We start from the raw sequence: 27537 nt of genomic DNA, 5'->3' as shown, positions 1-27537 counted from the left end.
CCAATTATTTCTTGACTTTTCGATTCTCTTCTTTAGTCCATCCAGGATTATCCGATTTGCTACCTCCGCTTGCCCATTGGCTTGCGGGTGAGCCACAGAGGTGAACCGTAACTCAATTTCATTTTCTTCGCAATACTTCTTGAATTCCTCGTTGTTGAATTGTGTTCCATTGTCAGTGACGAGGATACGGGGAATTCCATATCGGCACATAATGTTTTCCCACAGGAATTGTGCAACCTGTTTAGTTGTGATTTTGGCCAAGGGCTTGGCTTCAATCCACTTAGTGAAATAATCAATGGCTACAATCAGAAACTTCCTTTGTGCTGTGGCCATAGGAAAAGGCCCTAGAATATCCATCCCCCACATAGCAAAGGGAATAGGTGAGTTGATAGAGGTCAGCATCTCGGGGGGTTGTCTGGCCACTGGTGCATGTTTCTGACATCGATCACACTTCTTTACATATTCTTTGGCATCAGCCATCATTTCTGGCCAATAGAAGCCTAAACGGGTTATCTTATGAGCCAAGGCCCTGCCCCCCAAGTGTTGTCCACAAATACCTTCATGCACTTCTTCAAGAGCCAAGCGTGTCTCATTGGGCCTGAGACACCTCAAGTAGGGAACCACGAAAGATCTTTTGTAAAGAATCCCATCTATCAAAGAGTACCTTAGTGCCCGAACAGTTAACTTCCGTGCTTCAGTTGCATCATTTGGCAACCAACCGGTCTGAATGTGAGCCTTGATGGGATCAATCCATGACGTCCCCAAGCCTACGGGAGCCACAAGCTTAACATTTATGCTTCGTGTCTTCAAAACACGGAAGTACACACTCCCTGAACTTTCTTCAATCTCAGATGAAGCAAACTTTGATAGCGCATCTGCTTTAGCATTTTCTTCCCTTGGAATGTGTTCAACATGGCATTCATTAAATTGGGTCATCACAGCCCTTACTAGGCGAACATACTTAGCCATCGTATCATCTCTTGCCTCAAATTCTCCCTTTACCTGGGATATGATCAGCTTCGAGTCTCCACGGACCTTTAAGTTTTTGACTCTAAGTGTCCCAGCTAGACCAAGGCCAGCAATCAGGGCTTCATACTCTGCCTCATTGTTTGTGGTTGGGAAGTCTAGCTTCATGGCATACTCAATTAAGAATCCATCAGGGCTTTGCAAAACCAACCCTGCTCCACTGGAATTTGTTTTTGATGCTCCATCAAAATAGAGAACCCAATATTCTTTCTCCTTGTCCCCATTGTCGACTCCCTTGTCTTGAGGTATGGTATCTTCCTGCCCCCCGACTTCTTGGTTGGGTATGGTACATTCCACCACGAAGTCAGCTAGTGCCTGGGCTTTTATGGCCGTACGTGGCTTATACTTGAGATCGAACTCTCCCAACTCTATTGCCCACTTAATCAGTCTCCCACTTGCCTTGGGACTGTGAATGATATTTCTCAGTGGCTGATTTGTTAGCACTTCAATTTGGTGAGCTTGAAAATAAGGACGCAGCTTTCTTGAAGCCATTACCAAGGCTAAAGCGAATTTCTCAATGGCTGAATAATTCAACTCAGCACCATGCAAAATTTTGCTGACATAGTATACGGGTTTCTGGACTTTCAGTTCCTCCTTAACCAACACCGCGCTCAAGGCGCTTTCTGAAACAGCCAAGTACAAGAATAAAACTTCACTCAGAACTGGCTTGGCCAACAACGGGGCCTGGCCCATATACTTCTTTAACTCTTCAAATGCCTTCTGATTTTCCTCACTCCATACAAAGTCTTTAATGTTCTTTAATGACTTGAAGAATGACAAGCACTTGTCTCCTGACTTGGAGATGAATCGTCCTAGCGCAGCAACCCTTCCTGTGAGTTTATGAACATCCTTGACAGTTTTTGGGGGTTCCATGTCCAGGATTGCCTTTATTTTATCGGGGTTAGCCTCAATTCCCCTCTTTGAGACCATCAATCCCAAGAATTTTCCAGATCCTACTCCGAAAGCACACTTCGTGGGATTCAACATCATCTTGTGGTACCTCAGGACCTCAAAAGCTTCCCTCAAATGGGTTATATGATCAGTCTTTACTAGACTCTTGACTAGCATGTCATCAACATAGACTTCCATAGTCTTCCCAATAAGATCCTTAAAAATTTTATTCACCAACCTTTGATAGGTGGCTCCTGCATTCTTGAGACCAAACGCCATAACAAGATAACAATAAACACCAAAGTCAGTGATAAATGATACCTTTGGAATGTCATCCTTATGCATTTTGATCTGGTTGTATCCGCTAAACCCATCCATGAAACTCAGCATCTCATGTCCAGCGGTGGCATCAATCAAAGTATCAATTCTAGGCAGCGGAAAACAGTCTTTGGGGCATGCATCATTCAGATCGGTGAAGTCTATACACATCCTCCACTTTCCATTTGCCTTCTTCACCATTACAGGGTTTGCTAACCACTCCGGAAATTGAATCTCCTCAATGAAACCAGCCTCTAAGAGCTTTTCCACTTCCTGCTTTATAGCCTCTTGTCTTTCCGGGGCAAAATTTCTTTTCTTTTGTTTCACTGTCTTCCGACTTGGATCCACGTTTAGCTTGTGAGTAATTAACTCCGGGTCTATGCCTGGCATATCAGCTGCTGACCATGCAAACACATCACTATTTTCTTGCAAAAATTTCACTAACTTCCCTCTAAGGGGCTCCTCTAATGTGGCTCCAATGAAAGTCATCCTCTCAGGATTCTTGGGATCTAAAGGAACCGAAACCAATTCTTCTGCTGGCCTTCCTCTATTCTCATCATTTTCTCGAACATCCATATCTTCAATAGGAAGAACCTGCCCCCCGACTCCGTCTGCCCTCAAAGAGGCCACATAACAGCTTCTAGCCATTTTTTGATCTCCTCTCTCTTCTCCAATCCCGTTTCGGGTGGGAAACTTCATGACTGAATGGTAGGAAGAGGGGACTGCCTTGAAGGCATGTATCCCTGTTCTCCCCATGATAGCATTATAAGTTGAACTAGCCTTTACCACTACGAAATCCAGCATCTGCGTTGCTTGCCTTGGCTCCGTACCTATGGTGGTTGGCAACTTGATTATCCCTTCCACAGGACATTCTACTCCAGCAAATCCATATATCGGCATGTCGGTTGGTGTTAACTGGGAGTCGTTATACCCCATCCTTAGAAAGGTGTCGTGGAGCAAGATATCCACAGAAGCACCATTATCCACAAGGACCCTCTTAATCGGGCTATTTCCTATTATTGGTGTTATGACCAGCGGGTCGTCATGGGGAAACTTCACACCCTCTAGGTCGGAATCATCAAAAGCCAATGTTACTTCTGTCCTGGCCCTCTTCGGGGCTTCTCCAACAATATGCATAACCTCTCTAGTATATGCCTTTCTGGAATTTTTGGACAATCCAGCAGCAGTTGGACCTCCAAAGATCGTGTTTATCACAGGCCCTTGAGGTCTCGGCCCTCCATAAATGGTGTTTATAACTGGTCCTCTAGGTTGGGGATTCCGCCCCTGATCATCTTGGTCCCTCCTACGATCTTCAAAGTTCTTCCTTCCATTATTATTTCTGTCCCCTCCATCTCCAGTATACTTATTCAATCTTCCTTTTCGAATCAAAAACTCAATTTCATCTTTCAATTGCCTACACTCATCGGTGTCATGGCCAACATCTTTGTGAAACCTGCAATACTTGCCCCTATCTAGCTTGGCGGGATCAGCCTTCAAGGGCTTAGGCCAGCGAATATCTCTGTCTTTCTCAATCTCCATCAAAATCTGACTTCTGGGAGCATTCAGCTTAGCGTATTCAGTGAACTTTTGCCCAGGTCCTCCCTTCTTGGGGGTTGAATCAGGGTTTTGTTCGGTTCTAGGATATTTGTCCTTAGCGATATACTCCAAATCAGTTTTTCGTTTCTTGCCTCCAGTGGGCTCATTACTTACTACGGTCTTCCTCATACTTTCTTCAACCTTGATATACTTCCCTGCCCTCTCTTGGAGCTGCAACATGCTCTCAGGGGGTCGTTTGGCCAAAGACATCTTAAAAAACTCATCCCTAGTTCCTTGTTGCAATGCTATCATGGCTACCTTATCATCAAGATCTGGGACTTTTAAAGCCTCCTTTGTAAAACGATTCAGGTAATCTCTTAAGGATTCCTTAGCTCCTTGCACAAGACTCATAAGAGATGCTGAACTTTTCTCATGGACTCTTCCACTGATGAATTGCTTAATAAAAGCCTGACTTAGTTCTCTGAATGATCCAATAGAATTTGGGGGTAGGCGACTGTACCATCTTTGAGCCATACCCGACAGGGTTTGAGGGAAGGCCCGACATTTTATAGCATCATTCACGGGTTGCAGCAGCAGTGCATTAGAGAATGTCCTAACATGATTAGCGGGGTCTCCCGTGCCATCATAGGCTTTGATAGTGGGCATCTTGAATTTCCTTGAGACATGGGCATTCATTATCTCTTCTGTGAAGGGTGGAGTTGGATCATCAGGATCTCCAAGGGGAAGGAGATTGCTCGGATCAGTTCTTGGGACAACAGCCCTTCTTCTTACCGGACCATCCAGGTCTATGATAGGAGGAGGATTTCTCCCCCTAGGAGGTATGTGGGCTCTGGTGGCTTGGTGAGCCTCCAAATCACGCCTCAGCCTTTGGATTTCAGCCTCATGAGCCCTGATCTTTTCCTGCACTTCTTGGGGATTCGCCCCTGGGGTGCTTTGGGGGCGTTGCCTTCCATCGGCTATTGGCTCTTTTCCAGGGCGCCTCCTTCTCGGGGCCACTTCATCATCCGAAGATTCGGAGTCTCTCTCAGTGTATGGATCAGAAAATTCCCGATCCTCAGGGATAGGATCCAAACCTCGTATATAGGGGGGCGACCGCCCTCGTGCTTCGCTTCGCCCAGCATATCCGCTTCCTCCAACCTCAGGGTGAAGGGGCATCCCATAAGGGGGGTTAGTAGTAACAACAGTTGAATATTCATACCCGACGGGTCGAGAATTCACAGGTATATGTACTTGCTGAACTTGAGGATTCGTACCTTGAATAGTCGGGGGAGTTGTCCCTTGTGGCTGAGGTTGAGTTGCCCCTGTCTGGGCTTCCCCCTGAGTAGATGCATAAGTTGAATGGGGAGGAACCTCCACGGTTGATGAAATCACCTGGGTTGTCTCTGATGGAGTTCCTTTCTCTAGAGCTCCAATTGTTCTCCGTGTTCTCGCCATGGTTGTTATTGCTTTCCCACAGGCGGCGCCAAATGTTATGGATAAGAAATCAAGGTTATTACTTGCTGTATTTAATACTAAGATTCGGGAGCTCAAGGCCTTTAATGGCTGCTCTCGTGTTTCGTGACTCAATCTGCCTTTACGAGATGCCTACGTATCTCTGTGAATTAGAGAATCAAGCCAAAAACGTAGTTCTGATTTGTGGGGTGAGGCCCCTTATATAGATGTGGGAGTCCTTGAATTGGACTTGGTATAGGAGACTTGGTGGACAAGCCTATGAATTAGGATAGACTTAGGAGTCCTAGGAAGTAGGAAGCTGATTCCTTATCCTTTTAGGTCCCCTTGAGGCTAATCTATAAGGATTTATATCCTTATCGGGACTCTTCTCAATAGCTGATTTTTCACTTATTAATTAATTACGAAATTAATTAATAATTAGGGCTTTTGGGCCTTTTTTATTCCATCAGGCCTGATCTGGTCCATCAGGCTTAACCTTTCTGGTCTGAGTTTCATATATCTTTTTATTGGGCCTAGCAGCCCACAGCTTGTACAATTAATGCAGTATTTAATTATACAATCATAATTTATTTATCCCTATCAACTACAAACAAATCAGGATCGTAATGGGACAAAACCCAAATTATAGTACTCCTTATTTATTAACTTTTTTCACATACTTTTAAATTTTTTGGAAATACAGGAATTACAGAATTTTTAATTTTTTTTTATACATTTATATTTAGAAGGGTTTATTTAGTGTGTGCCCATGAGCATACATTAAACACTAAATTTTATGAATTTTGAGTATTTTTATTGGTGAAATTGATGTAAATGTAAGGAGGTCCATCAACATTTATAATGATTGAAAAAACAATCAAATTTTGACATATAATTTCTTACTGTGGGCACATAGCAGAAAATTCATATTTAAAAAATAAAAAAATTATTATTTTAATTATATATTCAAACACGTTGAGACAGTGCAAAAACTGATGTACAATATTTTATGGATTAGGAAAGACGCGGCGTTTGATGGCAAAGTTATTTTTGTTATGAAATAACCAAAGACAAAGAGAGCAAATATTGAGGGGGCGTTTGGTTCATCCGGGGAAAACGGAATGAAATTGAGAAAAAAAAAGATGAGAAAGAAAAGTAATGACCCAGAATTGTTTTATGTGTTTTGTTCAAATCCAGAAACGAAATAAAAATTTACATAATTATATTTATTTTTGATTTTTTTAATATTAAGTAATTTCAATATAGTCAAATATATTTATATTAGTGAAAATTACAAAAATAGTCAATTTTTGAAAAAAAAAACCAAAATAGTCATTTTAAAAAAAGTGGTCAATTTTAACTGATTGAATACTCTACTGTCAGTTCAGTATCCCAATTTGTATAAGATACTGCACTGATAGTTGAGTATTTTATATATGGGATACCCCACTAACACTTAGATATCGCATATAAAGTGAATACTCCACTTAGGGGTGAACACGGTGCGGGCGGTGCGGTTTTTTCCTCAAACCGCAAATCGAACCGCACATGCGGTTTGATCAAATTTCTAAACCGCAACCGCACCGCGTACCCTCAAAAACCGCATAAACCACACCAAAAAAATGTGGTGTGGTGCGGTTCAATGTGATTTATACATTACAAGTTTGAAAATTTTAAATAAATACAAAACTTAAATTTAATTAAATTTCCGAATAATATAACAAAGTCGCCAATATTCTTCAATAATACAAATTAGAAATTTTACACTGTAAAGTTTAACGTAGAAGTTTGGCTCGGCAATTAAATGAGTTTACTATTAAATAAGTGGTTTTGTATCATGTGTCTCATTATTTGTGAAGAAACACAAATAGCATGATCACCACGCAACAATTGGTCTTGGAGAAATAAGATGATCACTAAGTAAGCACTCCTAGTATGTTAAATGAAATCAGACTTAATAAATGGGATCATGAAATATAAGTATTATATATATATATATTTATATATATTAAATATTGTAGTGCAGTGCAATTTGATCGGCATTTCAGAAATTTAAAATCACAACACGCACCACACTGCGCGGTTTATTAAAAATTCAAACCGCAACCGCACCACGAAAATTAAAAACATGAAAATGAAAAACTTATATATAATCAGACTCATTTCCTTAGTTAATGTTTGTTTAGTAAAAACAATCATTCTCTTTTCTCTTTTTGGTGGTAGGTTTATCAAAAATTCCTCAAACTCCATTTCCCACCTCCAACTAGGTATTTGAATTCTCTTTCCCCCATTTGGTTTTTTTATTTCAATTATAATTTAAATCTTGGACGTAAAAATAGATCAATATGCAAAATTAATTTAAAATTTTAAAAATGATTTATAATTTAGTTTTTATAAATTAAAAATAATTTTGATATAAATTTATATGTAACTTATTAAAAAAATTGATGGTTCTATTAAATATTTAAATATGTTGTTTATTATAATGCTAATATATTATATTGTTGTAATATAAATATATTTGACTATATTGAAATTGTTTAATAATAAAAAAATAAAAAATAAATCTAATTATCTAAATTTTCATTTCATTTCCGAATTTGAACCAAACACATAAAATAATTACGGGTCATTACTTTTTTTTTGTCCTCTTCTCCCTTTTTTAATTTCATTCCGTCCCCCCGAACCAAACGCCCCCTCAATATTTGCTCTCTTTGTCTTTTGGTTATTTCATAACAAAAATGACTTTGCCATCAAACGCCACGTCTACCTCTCAACGCCAAGTACTAGTTTCAAATTGAAACCGGGTCCTACAGAAAAGGGTGTTTGTTTCATGTGATTGTTTGTCTGCCATCCACGTCAGATTCAGCCAAGATGATTTAAAATTTTAATAATAACTGCCAGCAACTATGAGCTCACCACCATTAAGATATTGATTATTTTGTCATGGTATAAAATGAGACTGTACTGAATTATTTACCACGTACTGTAAGTTACAAAGATAACAAAACAAAGCTGGAAAACTATTTTCTCGTCTATGATAAATAAATTATAATTAAATATGATCAGCAAGGCAAGGGATTCTCCAACCGTTGCAGATGTAGAATAAAGTGTTTTTCATACTAATTACTATTCTTTAATGAAAATCATAGAATTACTAAGTTATGAATGTGTTAAAAAGTAAGCGTGACCACAACATAAAAATATATTTATGTTTGATATTTACACCAGAAAATTGAATATATCCTCTATATATTTAGTATAAATCTTTAATTTCAATGAGTTACGCTCACTTTAATTGGTGAAATTTTGTGCCGGTTATAATAATAATAATAATAATAATAATAATAATAATAATTTATGACTTGAAAATTAACAAAAACTGTAAAGAAGAGTATATAAACAAGGGTGTATTGTTACGGGGGCACCTGAATCTAAAGTCACCACTCACCATTCGGGTTCTAGTTGATGTTAGATTTTCTTATTGATTTTTTAAAATCAAGAGGCTGTGAGATAAATTTACTCTTAACCAAATATTTTGTTGCTGCACAGACTATACTTTGCCTCTTTGTAGCGTGTTTCTGTTGATTTATGATCGCTGATTTTGTGCGACTTATTTTCATATGAGTTTATTTCATAAATCATTATATTTCCTTTTAGAAAAACAGATTTAGAATATAAACTTTTTTGAAAGAAATACATTCGTGTTGCGAATATTATATTTTAATAAAATTCATTTACGTATATGTAGATGTAAACCAATAATATAAATATCATTAGTATAAGAATTTACATTATAATAGATTAATGTATTGGCTAATTGGACTGTGAATAATTTACTCTAGGATGTAATATATTAGGGTCCGTTTGTGAAATTTTAAAATAAGTAATTTACGACTTAAGTGTGATAAGTGACATATATGTAATAAGTGTTTTTAACAAATAAGTTAATTTTGGTGTTTGGATGTTTCATTTATAAGTAAAGTGGAGTGTTTGGTAGAATAACTTATAGGTTAAAAATTATAAAAACATTTAGTAATAATTTTTTGAGTATAGAAATATATAATTTTATTAGAATGAATTTTTTTTATTTATTTATTACAATGCCCAAATAAAAAAATCGAGATATTACAACATTTACGTTCTGCTGTGAATACTATTAGCGATACTATCACGCAACACAATCAACCTACCGTCATAGTCAGTTTCATCAGTTTCATCTATCTCGGTCTCTCGACTCTCATTGGTTGTTGTTGTAGAATCCGGAGGAATATAACTTTCTCTTTCGGCCGTGCGAAATGCGCTGTCATTACAATTTGATTTTCTAATGTAGTTATGAATCGCCATCGTGGACAGAACGATATCAGTTTGCGTATCTATCTTATACATCGGCATATTTGCTAAAATAGCAAATCTAGCTTTCCACACCCCAAATGTTCGCTCAATAACCATTCTACAAGAAGAATGAAGATGATTATATTTTTCTTTAGGATTTCGTGGTACACGTTCGCTGCCATCACCCCGACGAAAATCTGCAAGATGATATCTATTTATCTAATGTTTGATCCTTTATAGAGAGCCATGTATCCTTTTTTGTGTGCATAACCTGTATCTACAAGATAGAATTTTTTTCCAGTTGGATGTGGAAAATTCAGATTCCCTTGAGTTGTAGCGTCATTTAAAATACGACTATCGTGTGCTCCCCCTTCCCAACCTGCCCAAGCAAAAGTAAAGCACAAGTTAAAATCACATATTGCTATAATATTTTGAGTGGCATATCCCTTTCGACCAAAATTGGGTGTACGCTCTGTTTCTTTCACTCGACATTTAATATGAGTACCATCAATAACTCCAATAGCATTATGCGATTAATATTGAAATAATATTAATTTTTATCAACAGAAGTCATGAAAATATTTGGATATAAATATATACACTTACTTCAAAATATGGATGATATCGTTCATGTTGAGGTGTATGATTACCACATCCAGTATTATAATTTGAAGCCGGGTCAATGTAATCACTTGCAAGTCTGCAAACAACTTGTAGAACATAATGAAAATGTCGACTAATAATCTCACAAGAGTGATTCCACATTTCTTGCATTAAACGATTCCCACACCCATGCGCAACAGTCATCAAGAAGATCCATACTTCCTCATATTCAGACATGCCTTGTGTGGGAACCAACCCATAACGATCTACTAATATTCGACAAAAACTTATATAAGTATCTTTAGACATACGAAAATCTTGATAACAACGAATTTCATTCCCTTTCATATTTTCGTCAATTAATTTACCTCCCGTTCTAATTGAATCATGACATGGCTTTTTGTGCACAAAACTTTCATAGTAATACACCAGTGTGTAAGCAGCAACACGATAAACCGTTTGCCAATCCAACAAATTTGACTCATCTTCCTCAGTTTCATTTGGAATTTCAAAATCGTATTGATATGCACTGTTTAACTGGATACAAAAATTATTCTCGTACGAAGATTGAGGAAAAGGATTAAATATATAAGAAGACTCTACATTTGTATTAGAAGAAGACGTACCTTCCGTATTATAAGCAAAATGATCAAATGTATTAGAAGTCTGACCTTCAGAATTATTATAACCAAAAGGGTTATAACCATATGGATCCATTTGAGATGCTACACTTGATGGCTTATAACAAGTTTATGACTTCTGCTGAATGTGAAGATGAAAACTTTGAAGCTAGTATTTATAAACATACGTACAGGAACACAGAAGGAAATTATTAGTTTCACAAGTTGAACAATTCACGGTACAGATTGATAGTTTCAAAGTAGCATGCACTGGTCACATTTAAAATAGTACAAACAGGATAAATCTACACTACTTTTAAAAAAGCAGATTTGAAAATCCTCATCATGCAGAGGTCATTCACTACAAACAATTGAATACTGATTTTGAAACACACGGACCCTAATAATACACTCAACTTGATATGGCACTGTAGTGCAGTAAACTTAACAAATAACTCAACATAAAATTACAACCAATTAACATTTATTTTCACTGCCTATCAGAAGAACCTCCTGGACCTTTAAAGTGCTTGTAGTTATACTGCAATTTTCCATAGCGTAGTTCATTGTTGCGTGCCTTTAAAAAAAGCGTCATGTTTCCAGTGTTCAGAATATACCGCTGAGCAAAAAAAATACAAGTCACTGCCAACATCAACTTCCGGCATGACGTCAAGTACGACAATTGCTTCGTCCAAGTTGCGGTCTTCTGCACTACCAGCAGTACTCTTGCAAGACATGGCTACTGCTAAACCATCAAGCCCTTCCCGAACGAACTCTGCTCCTGATTTCTTTTTTTTTTGGCCACTAGTCGAACCAGATCTAAAAGAGTTTGTGGGAAATAGATTCTGCAATGGTGGTTGTGGTGTTTCATAGTTGTTATCATCGCTGTCACTGCTGCCTTCATTACCATCATCTTCTCCGAAATCTGGAATATTTTCACCCTCCTCTAAATTCACCGCAGAGTAGTTATTCGCGGCTTTTGCCCGCTCACCAGTTGTAATGACATCACCGAACAATGTATCATAGTAATTGACGAAATACGTCATATCCTTATTCCTGAATTTGCTAAATTTTGTATTCTCCTGCGATAATTAACAAGTAACAAGTTTAAGAATATATCTTAAAAGCCTGGTAGAAATTACATAGATTGGTTAGGTGGTAAATACGTTGTCAGCAGTCCAGTTGCTTTTACTTGGACGTGATCAAAATAATTAAGCAGAATAACATATACCAAGCACTGTAAATTATCCAAAAGGTCTAAAGGGTCACCTCATCAAACCATTGATCAATGTACAATAAATTATCCTACAGGCTACAGCTTTATGCAACCATGAAGGAGATCTGATCCAAGTTCTCAAGCATCCTGCATGAAGGAAGGCCTGTAGTAGGTTCATTCTGAAAGCCATCTGTGCATTATTGGTATTTGTAACCAAGGATTCATGTGTATATATGTACTCTATAGCTCGCTTAAGTTATTCAAACTAGTGACCATTGGTATATCAGGGTCACTGTTGCACAGGCACAACTGATATTCAATGAAAGATTTGAAGTACTCTATACTGTATAAGGTAAAAAAAAACCATAAATGATATATTTCGACTACAGTTTATTTCTCCACCAGTACCACTAAATTTATTAAAAACCGGATGATGTCTATTTAGGTTAGGATTGTTACAATTACTTGCGATATTGGTTAGGGAAGTACAACTATAGTTAATACCCATTTTTCGACCTTTGTTCTGCAAAGTCACACATTTTTCATCGGAACTTAATTAAACAACACATTTAGGTACAATAACGTATGAAATACATGAAATATGCCATCCGATGCATAATATACGATAGCTTACAGAACTCTATGAGGTTTTAAGATTTTCGATCTTATACACATGAGGACTGGGATGCAGGCTTCATGAATCAATAAGTAGATAAGCAAACCTAAATCACATTGCCAGAAATCAATATCAGCCTCTCTGATAAAATCAATCATTATCGTACAAATTACAGTTTTGCTATATAATCACTTAAAAGGCTCAAGTACTATTCATTTGTTGCATTTTCTCTGCACAACTCACTTCAGCTAATGCAGAACAATAAGCCTTTTTTCAGCTAAATAAATAACTAATAAATTTATATAAATACTTTAACGTTCTTAACATAAAAGCAAGCTGCCTGCTTCAATTAAAATCGTAAATTGTAAAAGATGTACCTTAATTTTCTCCTTCCACCATTCATCAGACGCTTCAAATTGTTTTGTCAACTCGTTCCATCCCAAACCAGTTTGCCCAAATTTTAATTTCCTAAAAAAATTATAATCTCCTCCCATCGCATCCCAATGATTCTTTAGTTTTCTTAAATCCCAAACAAGATCCTTTCCTAGAATGAGCAGCAAATTGCTGATACACAGCGTTCCAACCTTATTTGTTCAAAGTGGTATTAGGCATGTTGCCTTTAACAACCTGACCGTAGCATATCCTTGCAAATAAATCGTGTTCTTCATCTCCCCACTTGGAAGCAAATGATACAGAAGGAGTCGCACATACGGGAGGAGCCGCACCTGATGGTTGATCTTGTCGCCGTATCTTCGATTATGCCCTTGACATCTGCACAAACCATTACATCGATTAATGATCCAACTTAAACCTTAAAGTCAACTTAAGTAAAACTCCTATAACTAAACACAACAACATAACAAGAACTAAACAGCTCAATTCATCACTAAACACAAAATAATTACACATAAACCCTTTTGAAAAAATACTGCAAAGAACAGCAATTATCTATCATACAAGGTGAACAAATTATAAAAAAAATAATTTACCCAGAAGTGTAAGGAGAGCTTGAATGTGGTAGAAATGAACAATACATACATATATACACAAACCATTGACATCGACATCGATAAATACACGAAACCAATCAGATTTGCTATTTTAACGAAACTAATACACACAAATATATACATACGGGAGAAAGGGGATATACCTGATGAGAACCGAAGCAGGTGTAGAGAGATCGAACCGGATTTGAGCGCCAAACTGAGAGAGAGCAGAGATGGGAGAGAGGGGAGAAAGAGGCGCCTAGGTTAGAGATGAATAAGTGGAGAAAAAAAGTATCGGGTGAGGTATATTTTACTTATGGGCTTATCCCATTTGAAGTAGTCGTTGATAAGTTAGAACCCAAACGGTCCATGATAAGTTTTTATGGGCTTAAGCCCAATTAAGTGGACTTACTAAAAATGTAAAACAGGTGCTTAGTCTAATGGAATGCGGATAAGCATGAGCAATGAAGGATCACGTGGTACAAGTGCATAACTGTAATTGGTAGTGTTTTAGTTATGCTGCAATAGTTAGGTTGGTAATACTTAATGTTGCTTTTAAACGAATTATTCCATCCGTCCCCCCAGATTCTTTACATATGTTTTTTCATATATGACACGCATTTTAGGATTACTAAAAAATATAGTTTTATATTTTTTTTAAAAATTTTTTATATCCGTATAAAAGTTTAAACACTATTTTTTTTATTAAAAATAAAAAATATTTAAAATTATTTAAGAAACCATAATTTACGCGAATTTTAAAATGCGTGTCAACCCCCGCCACCCAATATAAAAAATGTAGTGGGACGAAGGGTATATTAGTATTGTATATGTAATTAAGTGATTTTAAGGTTGGATGAACGATGATTACCACTAAAACTCCCACGCTACAACTACTTTTTTGTTTGGAAAGAACTACTACTACTCTACTAGTGTCGAATCTAGGCATTTATGTATACTAATTTTGTGCGATGTACGGGTTCGTTAATATTTAAATAATTTTAAAATTTTATGTATTCAATTATATAATAACTTTAATATATTTATTGAAATATATAATAATTATAGACTTATAATAAAAATAATAAAAGAATTAGGAAGAAATCGTGATTGTAATTTAGTAAAATAAGTTTTGGTCGTAGTTTAGCAAAATAAGTAGACGATATAGGGGATGACCGTTGAACCAAAATATACTTCATTCCGGTTATTATAGATAAATATCATGCTTTTATATATAACAATAAATTTTTACAATAATATATTTATGAAAAACATATAATAGTAGTTGCAGATATATTCGAGTAATTATATAATTTTTTTTGTCAGGAAATATATTATACGTAGCTGAATTGTATCGGAAGGACACAATAGCTAGATCAAGTAATCCTTTCATTCAAGAAAATTTGTCAATCTAACCGACATGTATAGATGACTGGGACATTTGGACGATAAATTTTTAATATCTGATAATAAAATCCATCTGGGACAAAACCCATCATCTTGAAATCAGCTAAAAAAGAAAGGAAGCAAACAAAAAAAAGGAACATAAGTCGATGCATCAAATAAAAATAATAGTTTATAATATGTTTAAAATCTTGGCAAACATTAGATTTAAGGAATAACTAACATAATTGATTTGATAGATACTAATAGTTATATATAATAATTACGAAGAGGCTTATTTGATTGATGATGACGAAGAATATATCTAGTGACGTGCCTCTAAACTCGTATTTTAAAATCACTTCACCAAAAAATATTCATGATATCTCCGGAAGTAATGGTAATAGAACTTTAATTTTCAAAAATAGAATTCCTGAAAGTGAGCTCTTTTCTTGAAAAAGGACAAAAATTGAACTTAATTGAGTATTTTGACAACTACTAAAAATTTAAAAATCTTAAGATATAAAAACTTAATTAAAGTAAATAATAAACTTATTCTAATTAAAATTTATTCTAAATTAGAATTAGAATAAGTTATTGTAACAGCCCACACTTCCGGACTATTAATTCTAAATCGAAACTAGTACAAAATTTAATTTATTAATCCAAAATTCTACTACAAGGGTGACTATTACAAAAGCGCAGCTAACGGAAACCCAAAAGTCAATCTACTCCAATTCTAAGTCCTCGAATTCCAATGTTATCCAACTCGAATTATAGGCGAAACCTGAAATTGTAAGTAATGAGCTATACAACCCAGAAAGAAAACAATCGATCAAACTAGTTGGCCAAGTAACATGTACATACATAATAAAATATGATAATCTATACGATACGATATACGAAACAAACACTTTCGATACATATTCTTATTCATATTCGATACACACGATACACATAACACATAAACAACAATAATTTAGAACCCATAATCCATGCCACGACCACTACAACCCGGTGATAACGGTCCTAAATTTTCAGAATACTGTCATTACAATCCGGTGACTGCGGTCCTAAATTCTTATTCGATATTTTCACAAAGCATGACATAAAGCAGAGATCCAAAATTATCGTCGAGACCCCACACATACACAATAAAAGCGTACTATAACACATTATATTTTCAAATATATCATCACTTAGCCCATATTTTGATAATCAAATATACTTGCATAACATACAATTTTGAAAACACTAGTAAGATCGATCGAAAACTTACTCAACACCTGACCGGATCTGAATATAACCTTTTTAACCCTCTAAACGACGCTTTCTTGAAAAACAAAAAACACGAAAGTTGTAGAGAACGAAAAGACTTTTCCGAAAAGTCCATAATGAAGGAATTCCGACTTACGATGAATTTACTATGAATTTTACAAAACTGCTGATTTATGCTGAGAAGAGCCCTACGAATTTTATGAATAAAAACAAGGAAGACGAATAACGTGTATTTATAACGATACAAATCCCTCTTTCTTAACCTATAAGTTATCCATATTAAAATCTGATCCAAATTTTAGGTCCATTATTCTAATTAAATTTTAAATCCTAGTCCTTATCCAATTTTAATACTTTTTAATCTATTATTCTATAATTAATCGAATTCTAAAAATTACGGGATATTATGGTTATAATTAAAATAATCTATAAAATTTATATATTTTCTTGTAAATATAAATTACAAATATATTATAGCTATATGGAAATGATAGTCAAAAAGATAAACTAAATTTTTTTTAGTCAAATGGAGTATTTTGTTAAAATATAAATAAAGATTTATCTGCTTTCGATCTTCGAAAAATGAGCATAGAAAAAAAAAGGTCTAAAACAATTTTTATGAAATTTTAAAATATGAATAAATGCAGAATTTATTATAATGAAACAATTTTAAATTTTAACAAAGCACATTTATCTAGTTTTAAAAATTAAAACAAAAGTCACATAAAGTTACACAAAAAGTCATCGATGACATAAAACACCAACAAAATGTTCGAAACGTCATCATATATGAGACCCCATGAAGGTACAAAAAGTCATCAATTATGACACAAGTTCGAATTTATTTGTAATAACATATTCTAAAAAATTAACAAATAACTAAAAAACATAATTAATATAACTAAACAGACAAATTGACTTAATATAATTTGTATAATTAATAAGAACAAATTATCTAACTAATATACGGTTCATTTACACACGTACTGGTTCATATTGTCGTATATTCTGTTATTTTCCTTAGACTCCATAGAGTAAATTTGGGACTTATGTTCAACTTATAAGTTAAAACACTATTATTTACTTGCACCAAAAATCATGATCTTTTTGTCGTAAGTGCCGAGACACTGCACAAGTTCCATATGTGTGTTTATGGTCTAGACAAGGAAGTCTTCCCAATAAGAGTGGGTGTTTGTAACATCTCACGTATATAAGAATAAAAGGATTTGGTGTTTTTATGTATACAAGTCAACAATTAATTTGTACCAAATCGATAATTTTTTCGGATTAACTTTTGGTGGGCCATTGAGTCCAGTATACATTCGGTTTGGATTGGATATTAAACCTATGTCAAATCCCGAGCCTTTTTCGAATATTGGGTCAAGTCCCTTTACGAACTCAAAATAAGTCGAATCTTATTTCAAAATGCAACCAATTTGGATAGTCCACGAACCTACCACCAGGCCCCAAAATATATGATATATTGGTGCAAATTAGTAACAATAATTTGCCTTATAATCGATATGGGAATGTGGTTACAAATTCTCACTTAAACTCGTAACATCCTCGACATGCCAAACAACTCAGAGGTTCGCATCATTTCTGTCTAGGCATTGTGAGATAATATTGGCTAGCTTCGTATCGTTAAGACTAGACCTCTGTCCATTGTGGGATAATATTACTATTCTTAGTGTCCCCACTTCCGATAACTTTAATACATCAAATTTTTGAGAGTTGTCGTTGATAATACTTATAACATTCAAACACACAATGCATACCATATCCAATAATCCATCATAAATCAGTCCGAAAAATCCGCAATTTGGTAAAATTAGTTGTTAACCTGTATCCATAAAGACCTTTAAATATATTTATTATTATCAATGTGTCCATGTATAAATTAGCTTGTTTTAGAAGAATTTTGTAAAATATCATGTAATTTGGCTAATAGAATACTTTCAGTTTTAATTAATTATCTGAAATATAAACTGAAAAACTTAGATCTTCAAGATTCATTAGAATTTTTAAATTTTGAATACATCGAGCGAAAACATTTTAAAAAAAATACTTCTAGATATATATTTAAAAAATGAGCATACGACATCTAGGACATATAATAAAGGGCCACATAATAAATTCACAAATGAAAAGAAAATGAAAGAGCCTGAATTACATTACTCGTTTACAAGATTATTTTTGGATTTCAATCTTTCTGAATTATCAAATCTTAAATTATAGATAGTCATAATTGTGATAATATAATTTATATACAACTTGATAAATTAATAATTAATATTTTAATAACATCATAAATTTTTAGATAAATTAAGATGCAAATAATATTAAATTAATTTTAAATTTATAAAATAATTATAAATAATTTTCAATTTTTGAATTGTAATTGACACACGAATCTATTTTTTGTATAAATTTTAAAATACAAATGCAAATTAAAAGAGAATGAGGAAAAATATGATAAATTTTAACAAAAGAGGGAAAAAATTAACATTTTTAGTAAAACAAAAAGAGAATGAGTTCACTACATCCCCTTCCATTATAAAATACCTCCAAACAAACACGCATGTCTTATTTATTCTCCCGAATTTTAAATAGGAAAGAAAGCAAGTGTAGGGTGAGTAAAGTAGTTTCACTGGCATTTATAATTGTGCTCCCAAGTTTTCAAAAGGAGCAAAAATAAGTGATAATAATGCAAATTTAATAAATTTTTACTCTAAAAATGTGATGAAAATATTTTATCTCCGTAACACTTGCTTCCTTACCTTTAAAAAACTCGGGAGTAACGCCTTGGGTCAAGCATTTTTCCAAACAAGCAAATATGGATACCAACTTACGACTTACTCTTCATTTTAAAAAATACCAATTACTCTCCCGTTTTCTTAAAGTGGTGGTATATGAATGTTAAAAAGGAAACACGTATGACCATGAATTAAAACTAGCATAATAACTCGTGCGAGGCACGAGTCATTTTCTAGAAATTTTTTATGCATCATGCAATTATAAGGTTTTTAGTTTTTTTTTTATTTTTAAATGTTGTACAATGTCTAACGTATATCAAATACAAGTTGATTATTTATCAATGTGTATTATTTTCATACAAGACATTATCAAATTACATAACATTTCTAATATATGTTAGGTCACACAACACTGTAGAAGGGGGTTGAATACAATGTTTATATAATCAAATCGATTTAACACAAGTATGTAACAAAGATCAAGTATATTAAATAAACTCTGTAACAATATGAACTGTTGTTCTCTCTCAGTGATGAACAAATATCACTAAGAGCTGCTAGGTTCTAATGTATAATCTTCTCGATAATGATAACACATATAGTGCAAACCCTAAGTCTGTGTTTATATAGTACACAGTTACAAGATAACTTCTAATTGATATGGAATATAATTTTGTCTCCTAAAAATATTAATCAGATATCTTCTACAAGTCTTCCAGTCTTCTAACTCTTTCCATGCATATCTTCTTTTGTTTTAGTCTTGATCTTCTACTGTAAATCAACTTCCTTCCTTAACTGTAAGTCTTCCCGCACTTAAGTTCTGATATGACCTTAAGTTCTGATATTAAGTTCTGACTTCCAGTAAGTCCTGACTTTAGTAAGTCATGATTTGTCCTGTTTGTTAAGATCTGAAAACTAAGCATGAATCATATTAGACATGACATCTCAAATATATCTAACAATCTCCCCCAACTTGTAAATTATGCAAAATATACTAGCTAATAGATTTGATGATGTCAAAAACATTTAAGTATAAATGTGAATAAGAGTTTAAATAGATAACTAACTACAACTTACAGTCCTTGTAGCTTTTACCAATCTCAGTGAGTCAATCTGAATCCATAATGATTCTTGAAAAAGCTTGATATCAGCTTTTTTTCTTTACTCCTCAGGACTTGAGACATTGAAGCTTTAACTTGATTCATCTCTTCATCTTGACTCCCAATTTGGTAGATTGCAGTCCTTAAAGCAGAGATATGGTTTCTTTATAAACCATCATTCAGTCTTATTACCCTAGGATGAGAAGAATCTTCATTGTAGCACAAACATTTCTCATTCAGTAACACTTTAAGCTTAGCAGAATCCTTCTTCATTGGAATCTCATTTCCATCATCTTCAACAATATTAGGAATGAATTCTGTAACCCTTGAACCAGAATTTCTTGCTTTATCTCTGATGGTCTTCAATATGAAATTTGACCACCTCCTGGTAATATCAGACTTTACCTCTAAAAGCTAATGAAAGAATCGAAGTTCTTTCAGTGATTTGTTTAGCACATCTGATTCTGACATTTGATATGTCCTTCCATCTTCAAGAAATAGAATCATATTTTCCTTGACATTGTGCTTGTCATGAGCATCCAGTACCACTTGAACAGAGATAACCTTATCAAGGTGTTTCTGTGTAACATCTTAAAGAGGTCTGTCAGACAATAGAAATGGATCTCTAGTAGCAACTTCAACTCCTGTCTTGATCTTTGCTTCATCAGAACCTAGTCCAGCCCCGTCTCTTGGTTCTCTAGCATTTAACCCAATAATCATGAAAGTAGACATCAATTGGCTTTTCTTTGGATATGATGGTTTGACATTTTTCCACAAAATTTTCTTTTTATCAGCTACTTCCATCTTGTCTAAATCAACTTGAGTATTGTCAGAGGTTGATGTCTTGATGACTTTATCAGAACTTGATGTTTCTGTTGTAGCTTGTTATTCTTCACTCTGAACAACTTGAGCCTTGTCAGAGGTTGTCTTTGATTCTTCAGAAATCTTCTTTATTTTCAGAGTTTGAACATCTTTATCTTCAGCAAGAGTATCATCAGTAACTTGAACCATTTTACACACTGGTTTTATCAGAATTTGAGGAATTTTCATCTCCAGTGGCTTGGTTGGTTCATCAAATTTTCCCTTCCCTTTATCTTTGGGATCAATCTCAGATTGTGATATTGTTTTGGGCTTTGATGCCTCAGTATGTGACTTCTCCTTGATCACAATGCCTTTTACCTTAGGCCTTGGAAGTTTCTTTACAACAGAAGCTTTTGGCTTTAGATTTGTCTTTTCAGCTTTAAATCTAGCTTCTTCCTCCTTGAGATTTTCTAAGTCCATTCCTGGATTATGCTTCAGAAATAATCTTCTAGCAATTTCCTCATCAAGTGTCTGAATCTTGGGATATTTGTAGTAGACTGTAGTCTGCTTTCCCTTTAGCTTCAGAGTTTGCATAAACTTTTGAGAGTCTTGACTTCCACCTTGTATCAGAACATCAGGCTTTGTCATCAGACTTTTCTCATCAGAACTTGATATCAGATTTTGAGTATCAGCACTTGCTATCAGATTTTGAGTTTTAGCAGCTTCAGAACTTGTCTTCTTTTGAATAGAAGATCTGCTTGCATCAGTAATTAGTTTCCTAAAAGAAACCTTGATGCTGTGCTCTTTACCTTGAACTTGACCTCTACCCTTGCTAGGGTTTCCCTGGTCATCAGCTTCATCATCTTTCTTCTTCAGTATTTGATCATTAGAGTATTTGGACTTAACTATCGTATCCCCCTTTTGGCATCATCAGTTAATAAGAGAGAGAAGAAGTTCAACTGAAGATTTGAGTTCATCCAATTGAGCTTTTTGAGAAGCTTGATTTTGCAGGACCTCAGCAATTTGGGCCTGTTGCTTCTCTTGAATCTTCTCAATGGCTTCAACCATCTCAGAAATAGGTCTGATAAACCTCTTTTTGTCAAGCTTGGTCTCCAAATCTAGCTTTTCATCTTTTTCAAGAAGCTTATCAACCTTTTCTTGAGTAGCATAGTGTATACCTTGAAGATTCTTGGTAGACATAGCCGTGACTTTGAGTTGTGTCTTGAGATCAACATTTGTGAGCAACTCATCAGCTTTACCAATATGGTATGTCAATACTTTAGAGCTTGGAATGAAATCAGTTTCATTACACTTCTTGGTCCACTCCACACCTCTGTGAGTATCTTCCCAAGGAATAGGTGCTGCTTGCTCAACAAAATTTTCAATTAGTGCCTCCTTTCCCAGAATAGGAGCAGGAGTATCAACAGAAACACTGTTTGCTGAACTTGAGGAAGACTCATTATCTTTAGACAGTAGTAGAGTGTGTGAAGCAACTGTAGATTATGGAACAATCTCACCTAAATTCTGAGCATCAGAATTTATCTCCAGAATTGGTATTGTTGGAGTAGATGGTATCTCAGCATTGAAGATTGGATAGTTGACTTGAGATGGCTAAGCTGTTGTCATTGGAGCTTCCAAATAAAGAACAGTTGGTATATTCAGATTGTGAATATCTATTTCAGAATTTGTGGTTTGTTCTTCAGCATCAGCTGTTGCTTTTATTGGAGAGACAGGAGGGGTGAGCACTGTATCAGGAACATTGTCTTTTGGTGCTGGAAGGGATTCAATGATAATTGGCTCTTTGGAGATCAGAGATTCCTGATCCTTTTCTTCAGCTTCAACAGTATCTACTGATGGAGGCTTAGCCAAATGCCTCTTAGCCCTCCTTTTCTTCAATCTCCTTTCTAGTGAAGGAGTTTCTTGAGCATCAGAACTAGTAGTTCTCTTTCTTTTCAAATTACCTGAACCCTCAGCTTCAACACTTATCTGTGGGGTTGACCCTTCAGCTTTTGTTTCTTTCTGAAAAACCAGAGTTTCAGCTTCAATAGTCATAGGTTATGATGCATGAACCTGTACTTGTTCCTCTTCATTGTCAGATTCATCCCTGAGAATCACCTTTCTTCTCTTTTGTGGAGGTTGAGGAACAAACTTTTCCCTCTTAGGCTTAGAAGATGAAGGTCTGATGGTATGTGCTGATAATTGTTGTTGTGAGGATTGAGTTGATGGTTGGAAGTAAGTTCTGATGGTAGGTTGAGTTGGTTGAGGTTGAGAAGTGGTTTGTTGTGTAGGTGCTGATGGAGGTTGGGATAGTTGGACATCAGGATATTGAAAGAGATATGTCCCAAGTCCAATCATGTATGAGGATTTAGGAATAGCTTTTATGTAATCTATTTTGATTTCATTGATATTAATAAAAGACTTGTTTTGTTTTTATTGCGGGCTCTATCTATTTAAATGTTTAAATAAGATATACCATAATTTAGAGTAAAGCTTTTTATGGATTGTGATGAGAACATAATAATTAGACCTAAAAGATGATAACTCTAAACATAAATAGTTCCTGGTCGTATGATTATTAACTGGTAATTAATAATCCGCAAAGATCGGTACATACTATGCTTGCTTCATTATGAAGGATGTCTGTTCTCATAGACATTTGTGTGGTGACACTATAGCTAGTATGTAGGTGCTTATTATAGAATAAGTTCACGGAACATGACTCACACAGCTGAACAACTGATGGAGTTCACTCACGTGTCAGCAGTTGTTCACATAGTGATAGTTGTACAAGTATCCTTAGACTTGAGGTCATCATAGTCATCTTGTGTACACTGAACTATGCTTTGGTTTAGTTCTTAGTCTCAAGGGACAATTATAAGGGCTCTACTGGGTATATGAATTTGTACACGAAGATAGTGTATGATCAATAAAGGATCTACCCCTTCCAGTGTAGGAAGAGAATGTTCAATGCTGATCCACTTATGTTAGTTCAGGAATCTCTGGCCAGATTAAATGAAATTAGAAAGGAGTTTCTAATTTACATTAAATAGAACTAAGCATAGTGAATGGAAAAACAAGTGATTAAATAAGATAGGCTCGACACAAGTTCCATGCCTTGTATTTAATCGTGACATTGCAGGGTAGAAGGAATTGATTGTACGATAACTACTCACTGAATAGGTTCTTGGTATTCTAAGCCGTGAATTCGTATTATCCGGATAGTCGCGATATGCTGAGAAGTATCCCTCACGATGTAGAAAAAATATGATTAATTAGTTAATCATATTTAATGAATTAGAGAATTTATATAAATAATGATAAAAATAGTTTTATTATTATTTATTTCTACTACCGGCTTAATATTGAACCTACAGGGTCACACCATAAAAGAGAATGATTTAATGGTGGAGGAAATAATTAATAATGGCTTATAATTATTTATTTATGAAATAAATAATTAATTGGCAAATTTAATAATTGATTAAATGAGATTTAATTGATTATAAATTAATTAAGAAAAGGTTCTTAATATTATTAATTAAGAATTTAATTTTTGGAAACTAAATCAAGTGAGAGAAATTATTTCTAAAGAGTTTAGAAAAAGGATTAATAATTAAAAGGTGTTTTAATTATTAGTGAGAATAATAAAGGGTTAATAATAATAATATTTTGTGGGAAAATTTTCAGCTGAAAATTTTGCCTATAAATATACCATTATAAACCCTATTTTTGACTAAACCAAAAAGATTTACAAAACCCTAATTCTCTCCATCTCCTCCTCCTTCATTACATCATTTTCTTGGTGGATACCGGTGGAGTGTTTCACACTTGAGGAGCTGCTGCTAAGGATCTACGTTCATCATTTTTGTATCGCCATTAAAGACCTCCATCTTTCCATTAACGTAAAGTTTCTTAAGGTAAACATACTGAATTACGAATTAAATATTATTTTTCGCATGGATCCTGCGGATGGTTTCGGTTTTTTTTAAGATTTAAATTTACGTTTTCGCTGCATTTATGTGCTAAAAACCCTTCAATGGCATCAGAGCTACTTGCGAAAAGTTTTTTATTCATTTATGTGTTTAACTGTTTTCAATATATGAGCATGTACGTTATTCGCCATGATTTGATGTTGATATAATATGCTTATATATGTATGGTTTTGAATATATGATATTCATGTGAGTTGTATAATCATAAGATGATTATGTAAACTGTATATATACTGATATATACATGATTTATGTTTGTTCTAATTATGAGAATCATATTAGATACGGATTCTGAATTGGCTGCTGCAGATTTGCTGAAATCTGGGTCTGGTGTCCGATTTACGCAAACGAATACCCTATTCCATAGGTAAACGAGATTCTGAACAAAACTGATAGCAAAAGCTATCAACGACTTGTCTGTAAGGCGTGTGACGTCGTTTACTGCCCGTAAACAGTGATTCTTGTTTTTCTGATTTGATTCTAATTTTTCTGATTTTTGTCATATTTTCTTTTTATGATTAGATCATGGATAATATGATATGTTAAGATCAGATTATGTGTTTTAACATGCTTTTATGTGTTGTATGAGCATGGTGGATGGTTATGGCCTTTCAACCTTAGTGTAATGGTTTTGGTTTTGGTTTTAAATACGACTTGCATGTCGTCAATCTTTGAAATCGTAAATATCGAATGTAACTCGAGTTATTATTGTAAGTTCATTAGATTAGTTTTACTTTCAATCATGTAATGTAATTGAAGACTCAAGAAGGCTATTCAATGGAGGTGATACGAAGAAGAAGATGAGGCATACAAGAAGACTTATGTAATAAGTAGTTGTATTTATTTCCATCACCATATTAGATTGACCTTGATCTTTATCATGAGCTTGATAAAGATCACATAGGATGGGGCCATAACTGAACACATTTACTTTATTGCACTTTACATTTACTTGTTTATTTAATTTTATATATGAGATATATGCCTATGTTTACCATGTGATGATAGATTTAGGGGAACTTAAATCAATATAAAGCGTGCTCTGGAAAATCTAGAATAAGAATCGTTTCTTGCCTTAACAATAAATATTATGAATACGATCATGAGATTCTTGTGTTTATGAAACACGTAATTGAATATGAATTTTCAATATTGAGAGAAAGGATGATTCTGTCAACAACAGATTTCTATCTGTAAGAAAGGGTTATTAAGTGACGCCTCTTGACAATACTCCACCCGATCTGGGAATCATCTGATTATCGATTATTGATTTGAAATATTTAATTTAAGAGGAAGAATCTCTTTATAATATGATTATGATTGTAACGTAATATAATCCCTCTAAAATTAAATAATATCAAGTAGTAATTGGCCAATGACACAACGGGATTGTGTTGGTCATAGCCTTCCAACATGGTAGAAAGTGGTTCTTATTTTTAAATCATTGTCGTTTCGTGCTACAGCCGAGGGCTTTGATTTTGAAATAAGAAATACTTGTCTATTACATAGAGATGTGTACATTGAATTAGAATCTAAAGGTCCGTGCGTGCCACAGCCGTTGGCCGTTGGAGACTGATTCAATTGTACGAAATGTTGGGTTAAACTTGACTTAGAATATTGAGTTTGTCGTGCCATAGCCGTGACTCAATTATTCAAGAGGCTAAAGTTATATTAGGGAATAAAATAAGATGTAATTGACAAGAGTTGTCTGCCTATTGAACATCACATGACGTTTCATGCCACAGCCGAGGTTGTGTGATGGAATGTAGGATCCCTATTCCCACTAGCATTATGAATGCTTAATTTTCACTTAGGGGGTTGAATAAATTAGATAAACTAGTGGGAGACACTTATGAATAAAGACCCGATTCATATAGTGTTTTGAATGAAATTGAATATTTGCTAAGTGTTGTTATGTGTTTATCATTTGCAGATTTACTATAATCGTCATGTCTTCTGCACTATCACTCCGGAGCATACTAGATGCTCACAAGTTGACTGGTCCTAATTTAGCTGTTTGTTTTCACTATAACAAGTTGGGGCACTGGAAGAGGAACTGCAAGGTTTACCTTGTAGAATTGAAGAAGAAGAAGGGTAGTAAGACTACCGCTTCTGATTCAGGCATGTTCATGATCGAAGTTAATATGTCACTAGGTCAAATTTCTAATTGGGTATTAGATACCGCCTGTGGTTCTCATATTTGCAATTCGTTGCAAGGACTAAAGGGAAGTAGGACTCTTGAAAAAGATGAGGTGATTCCACGTATGGGCAATGGAGCAAGGGTTGCGGCCATATCTGTAGGATCATTTAGTTTACATATGCCTACGGGCAAGACTATTATTTTGAATAATTGTTATTACGTTCCCTCTATTGTGAGGAATATTTTTTCTATTCCTATGTTGGATGTGGATGGTTTTTTCGTTTATTATTAAGAATAATGAATGTTCTATCCTTAGAGATAATGTTCTTTTTGGACGTGGCATTTTAAATAATGGTCTGTATGTATGTGACGTAGAGCATGCTTTACTTCAGATTGAACAAACTAATAAAAGAAAACGAGATGATGAAAATCTGACCTATTTATGGCACTGTAGGCTAGGTCATATTAGTGAAAATAGACTGCGG

At 34.7% G+C, this 27537-nt stretch overlaps 1 protein-coding gene and 1 pseudogene across 1 annotated transcript; both read right to left on the bottom strand.

Moving 5' to 3' along the window:
* Positions 1 to 9360: 9360 nt before the first annotated feature.
* LOC141713959 (uncharacterized) lies at positions 9361 to 10878 on the bottom strand (annotated as a pseudogene).
* A 466-nt stretch (positions 10879 to 11344) lies between these two features.
* LOC141713958 (uncharacterized) lies at positions 11345 to 22972 on the bottom strand. The gene is made up of 3 exons (XM_074517515.1): positions 22882 to 22972; positions 12991 to 13157; positions 11345 to 11863 (listed from the first exon to the last, which is right to left on the bottom strand). The coding sequence occupies exons 1-3, from the start codon at positions 22970 to 22972 to the stop codon at positions 11345 to 11347; spliced, it is 777 nt and encodes a 258-aa protein (XP_074373616.1).
* Between the last annotated feature and the right edge of the window lie 4565 nt (positions 22973 to 27537).

Source organism: Apium graveolens, chromosome 3, assembly GCF_009905375.1.
Source record: "Apium graveolens cultivar Ventura chromosome 3, ASM990537v1, whole genome shotgun sequence".
NCBI classification, from domain to species: Eukaryota; Viridiplantae; Streptophyta; class Magnoliopsida; order Apiales; family Apiaceae; genus Apium; species Apium graveolens.
The sequence above is the reverse complement of the archived record's forward strand: the minus strand, read 5'-3'. Positions and strand labels throughout refer to the sequence as shown.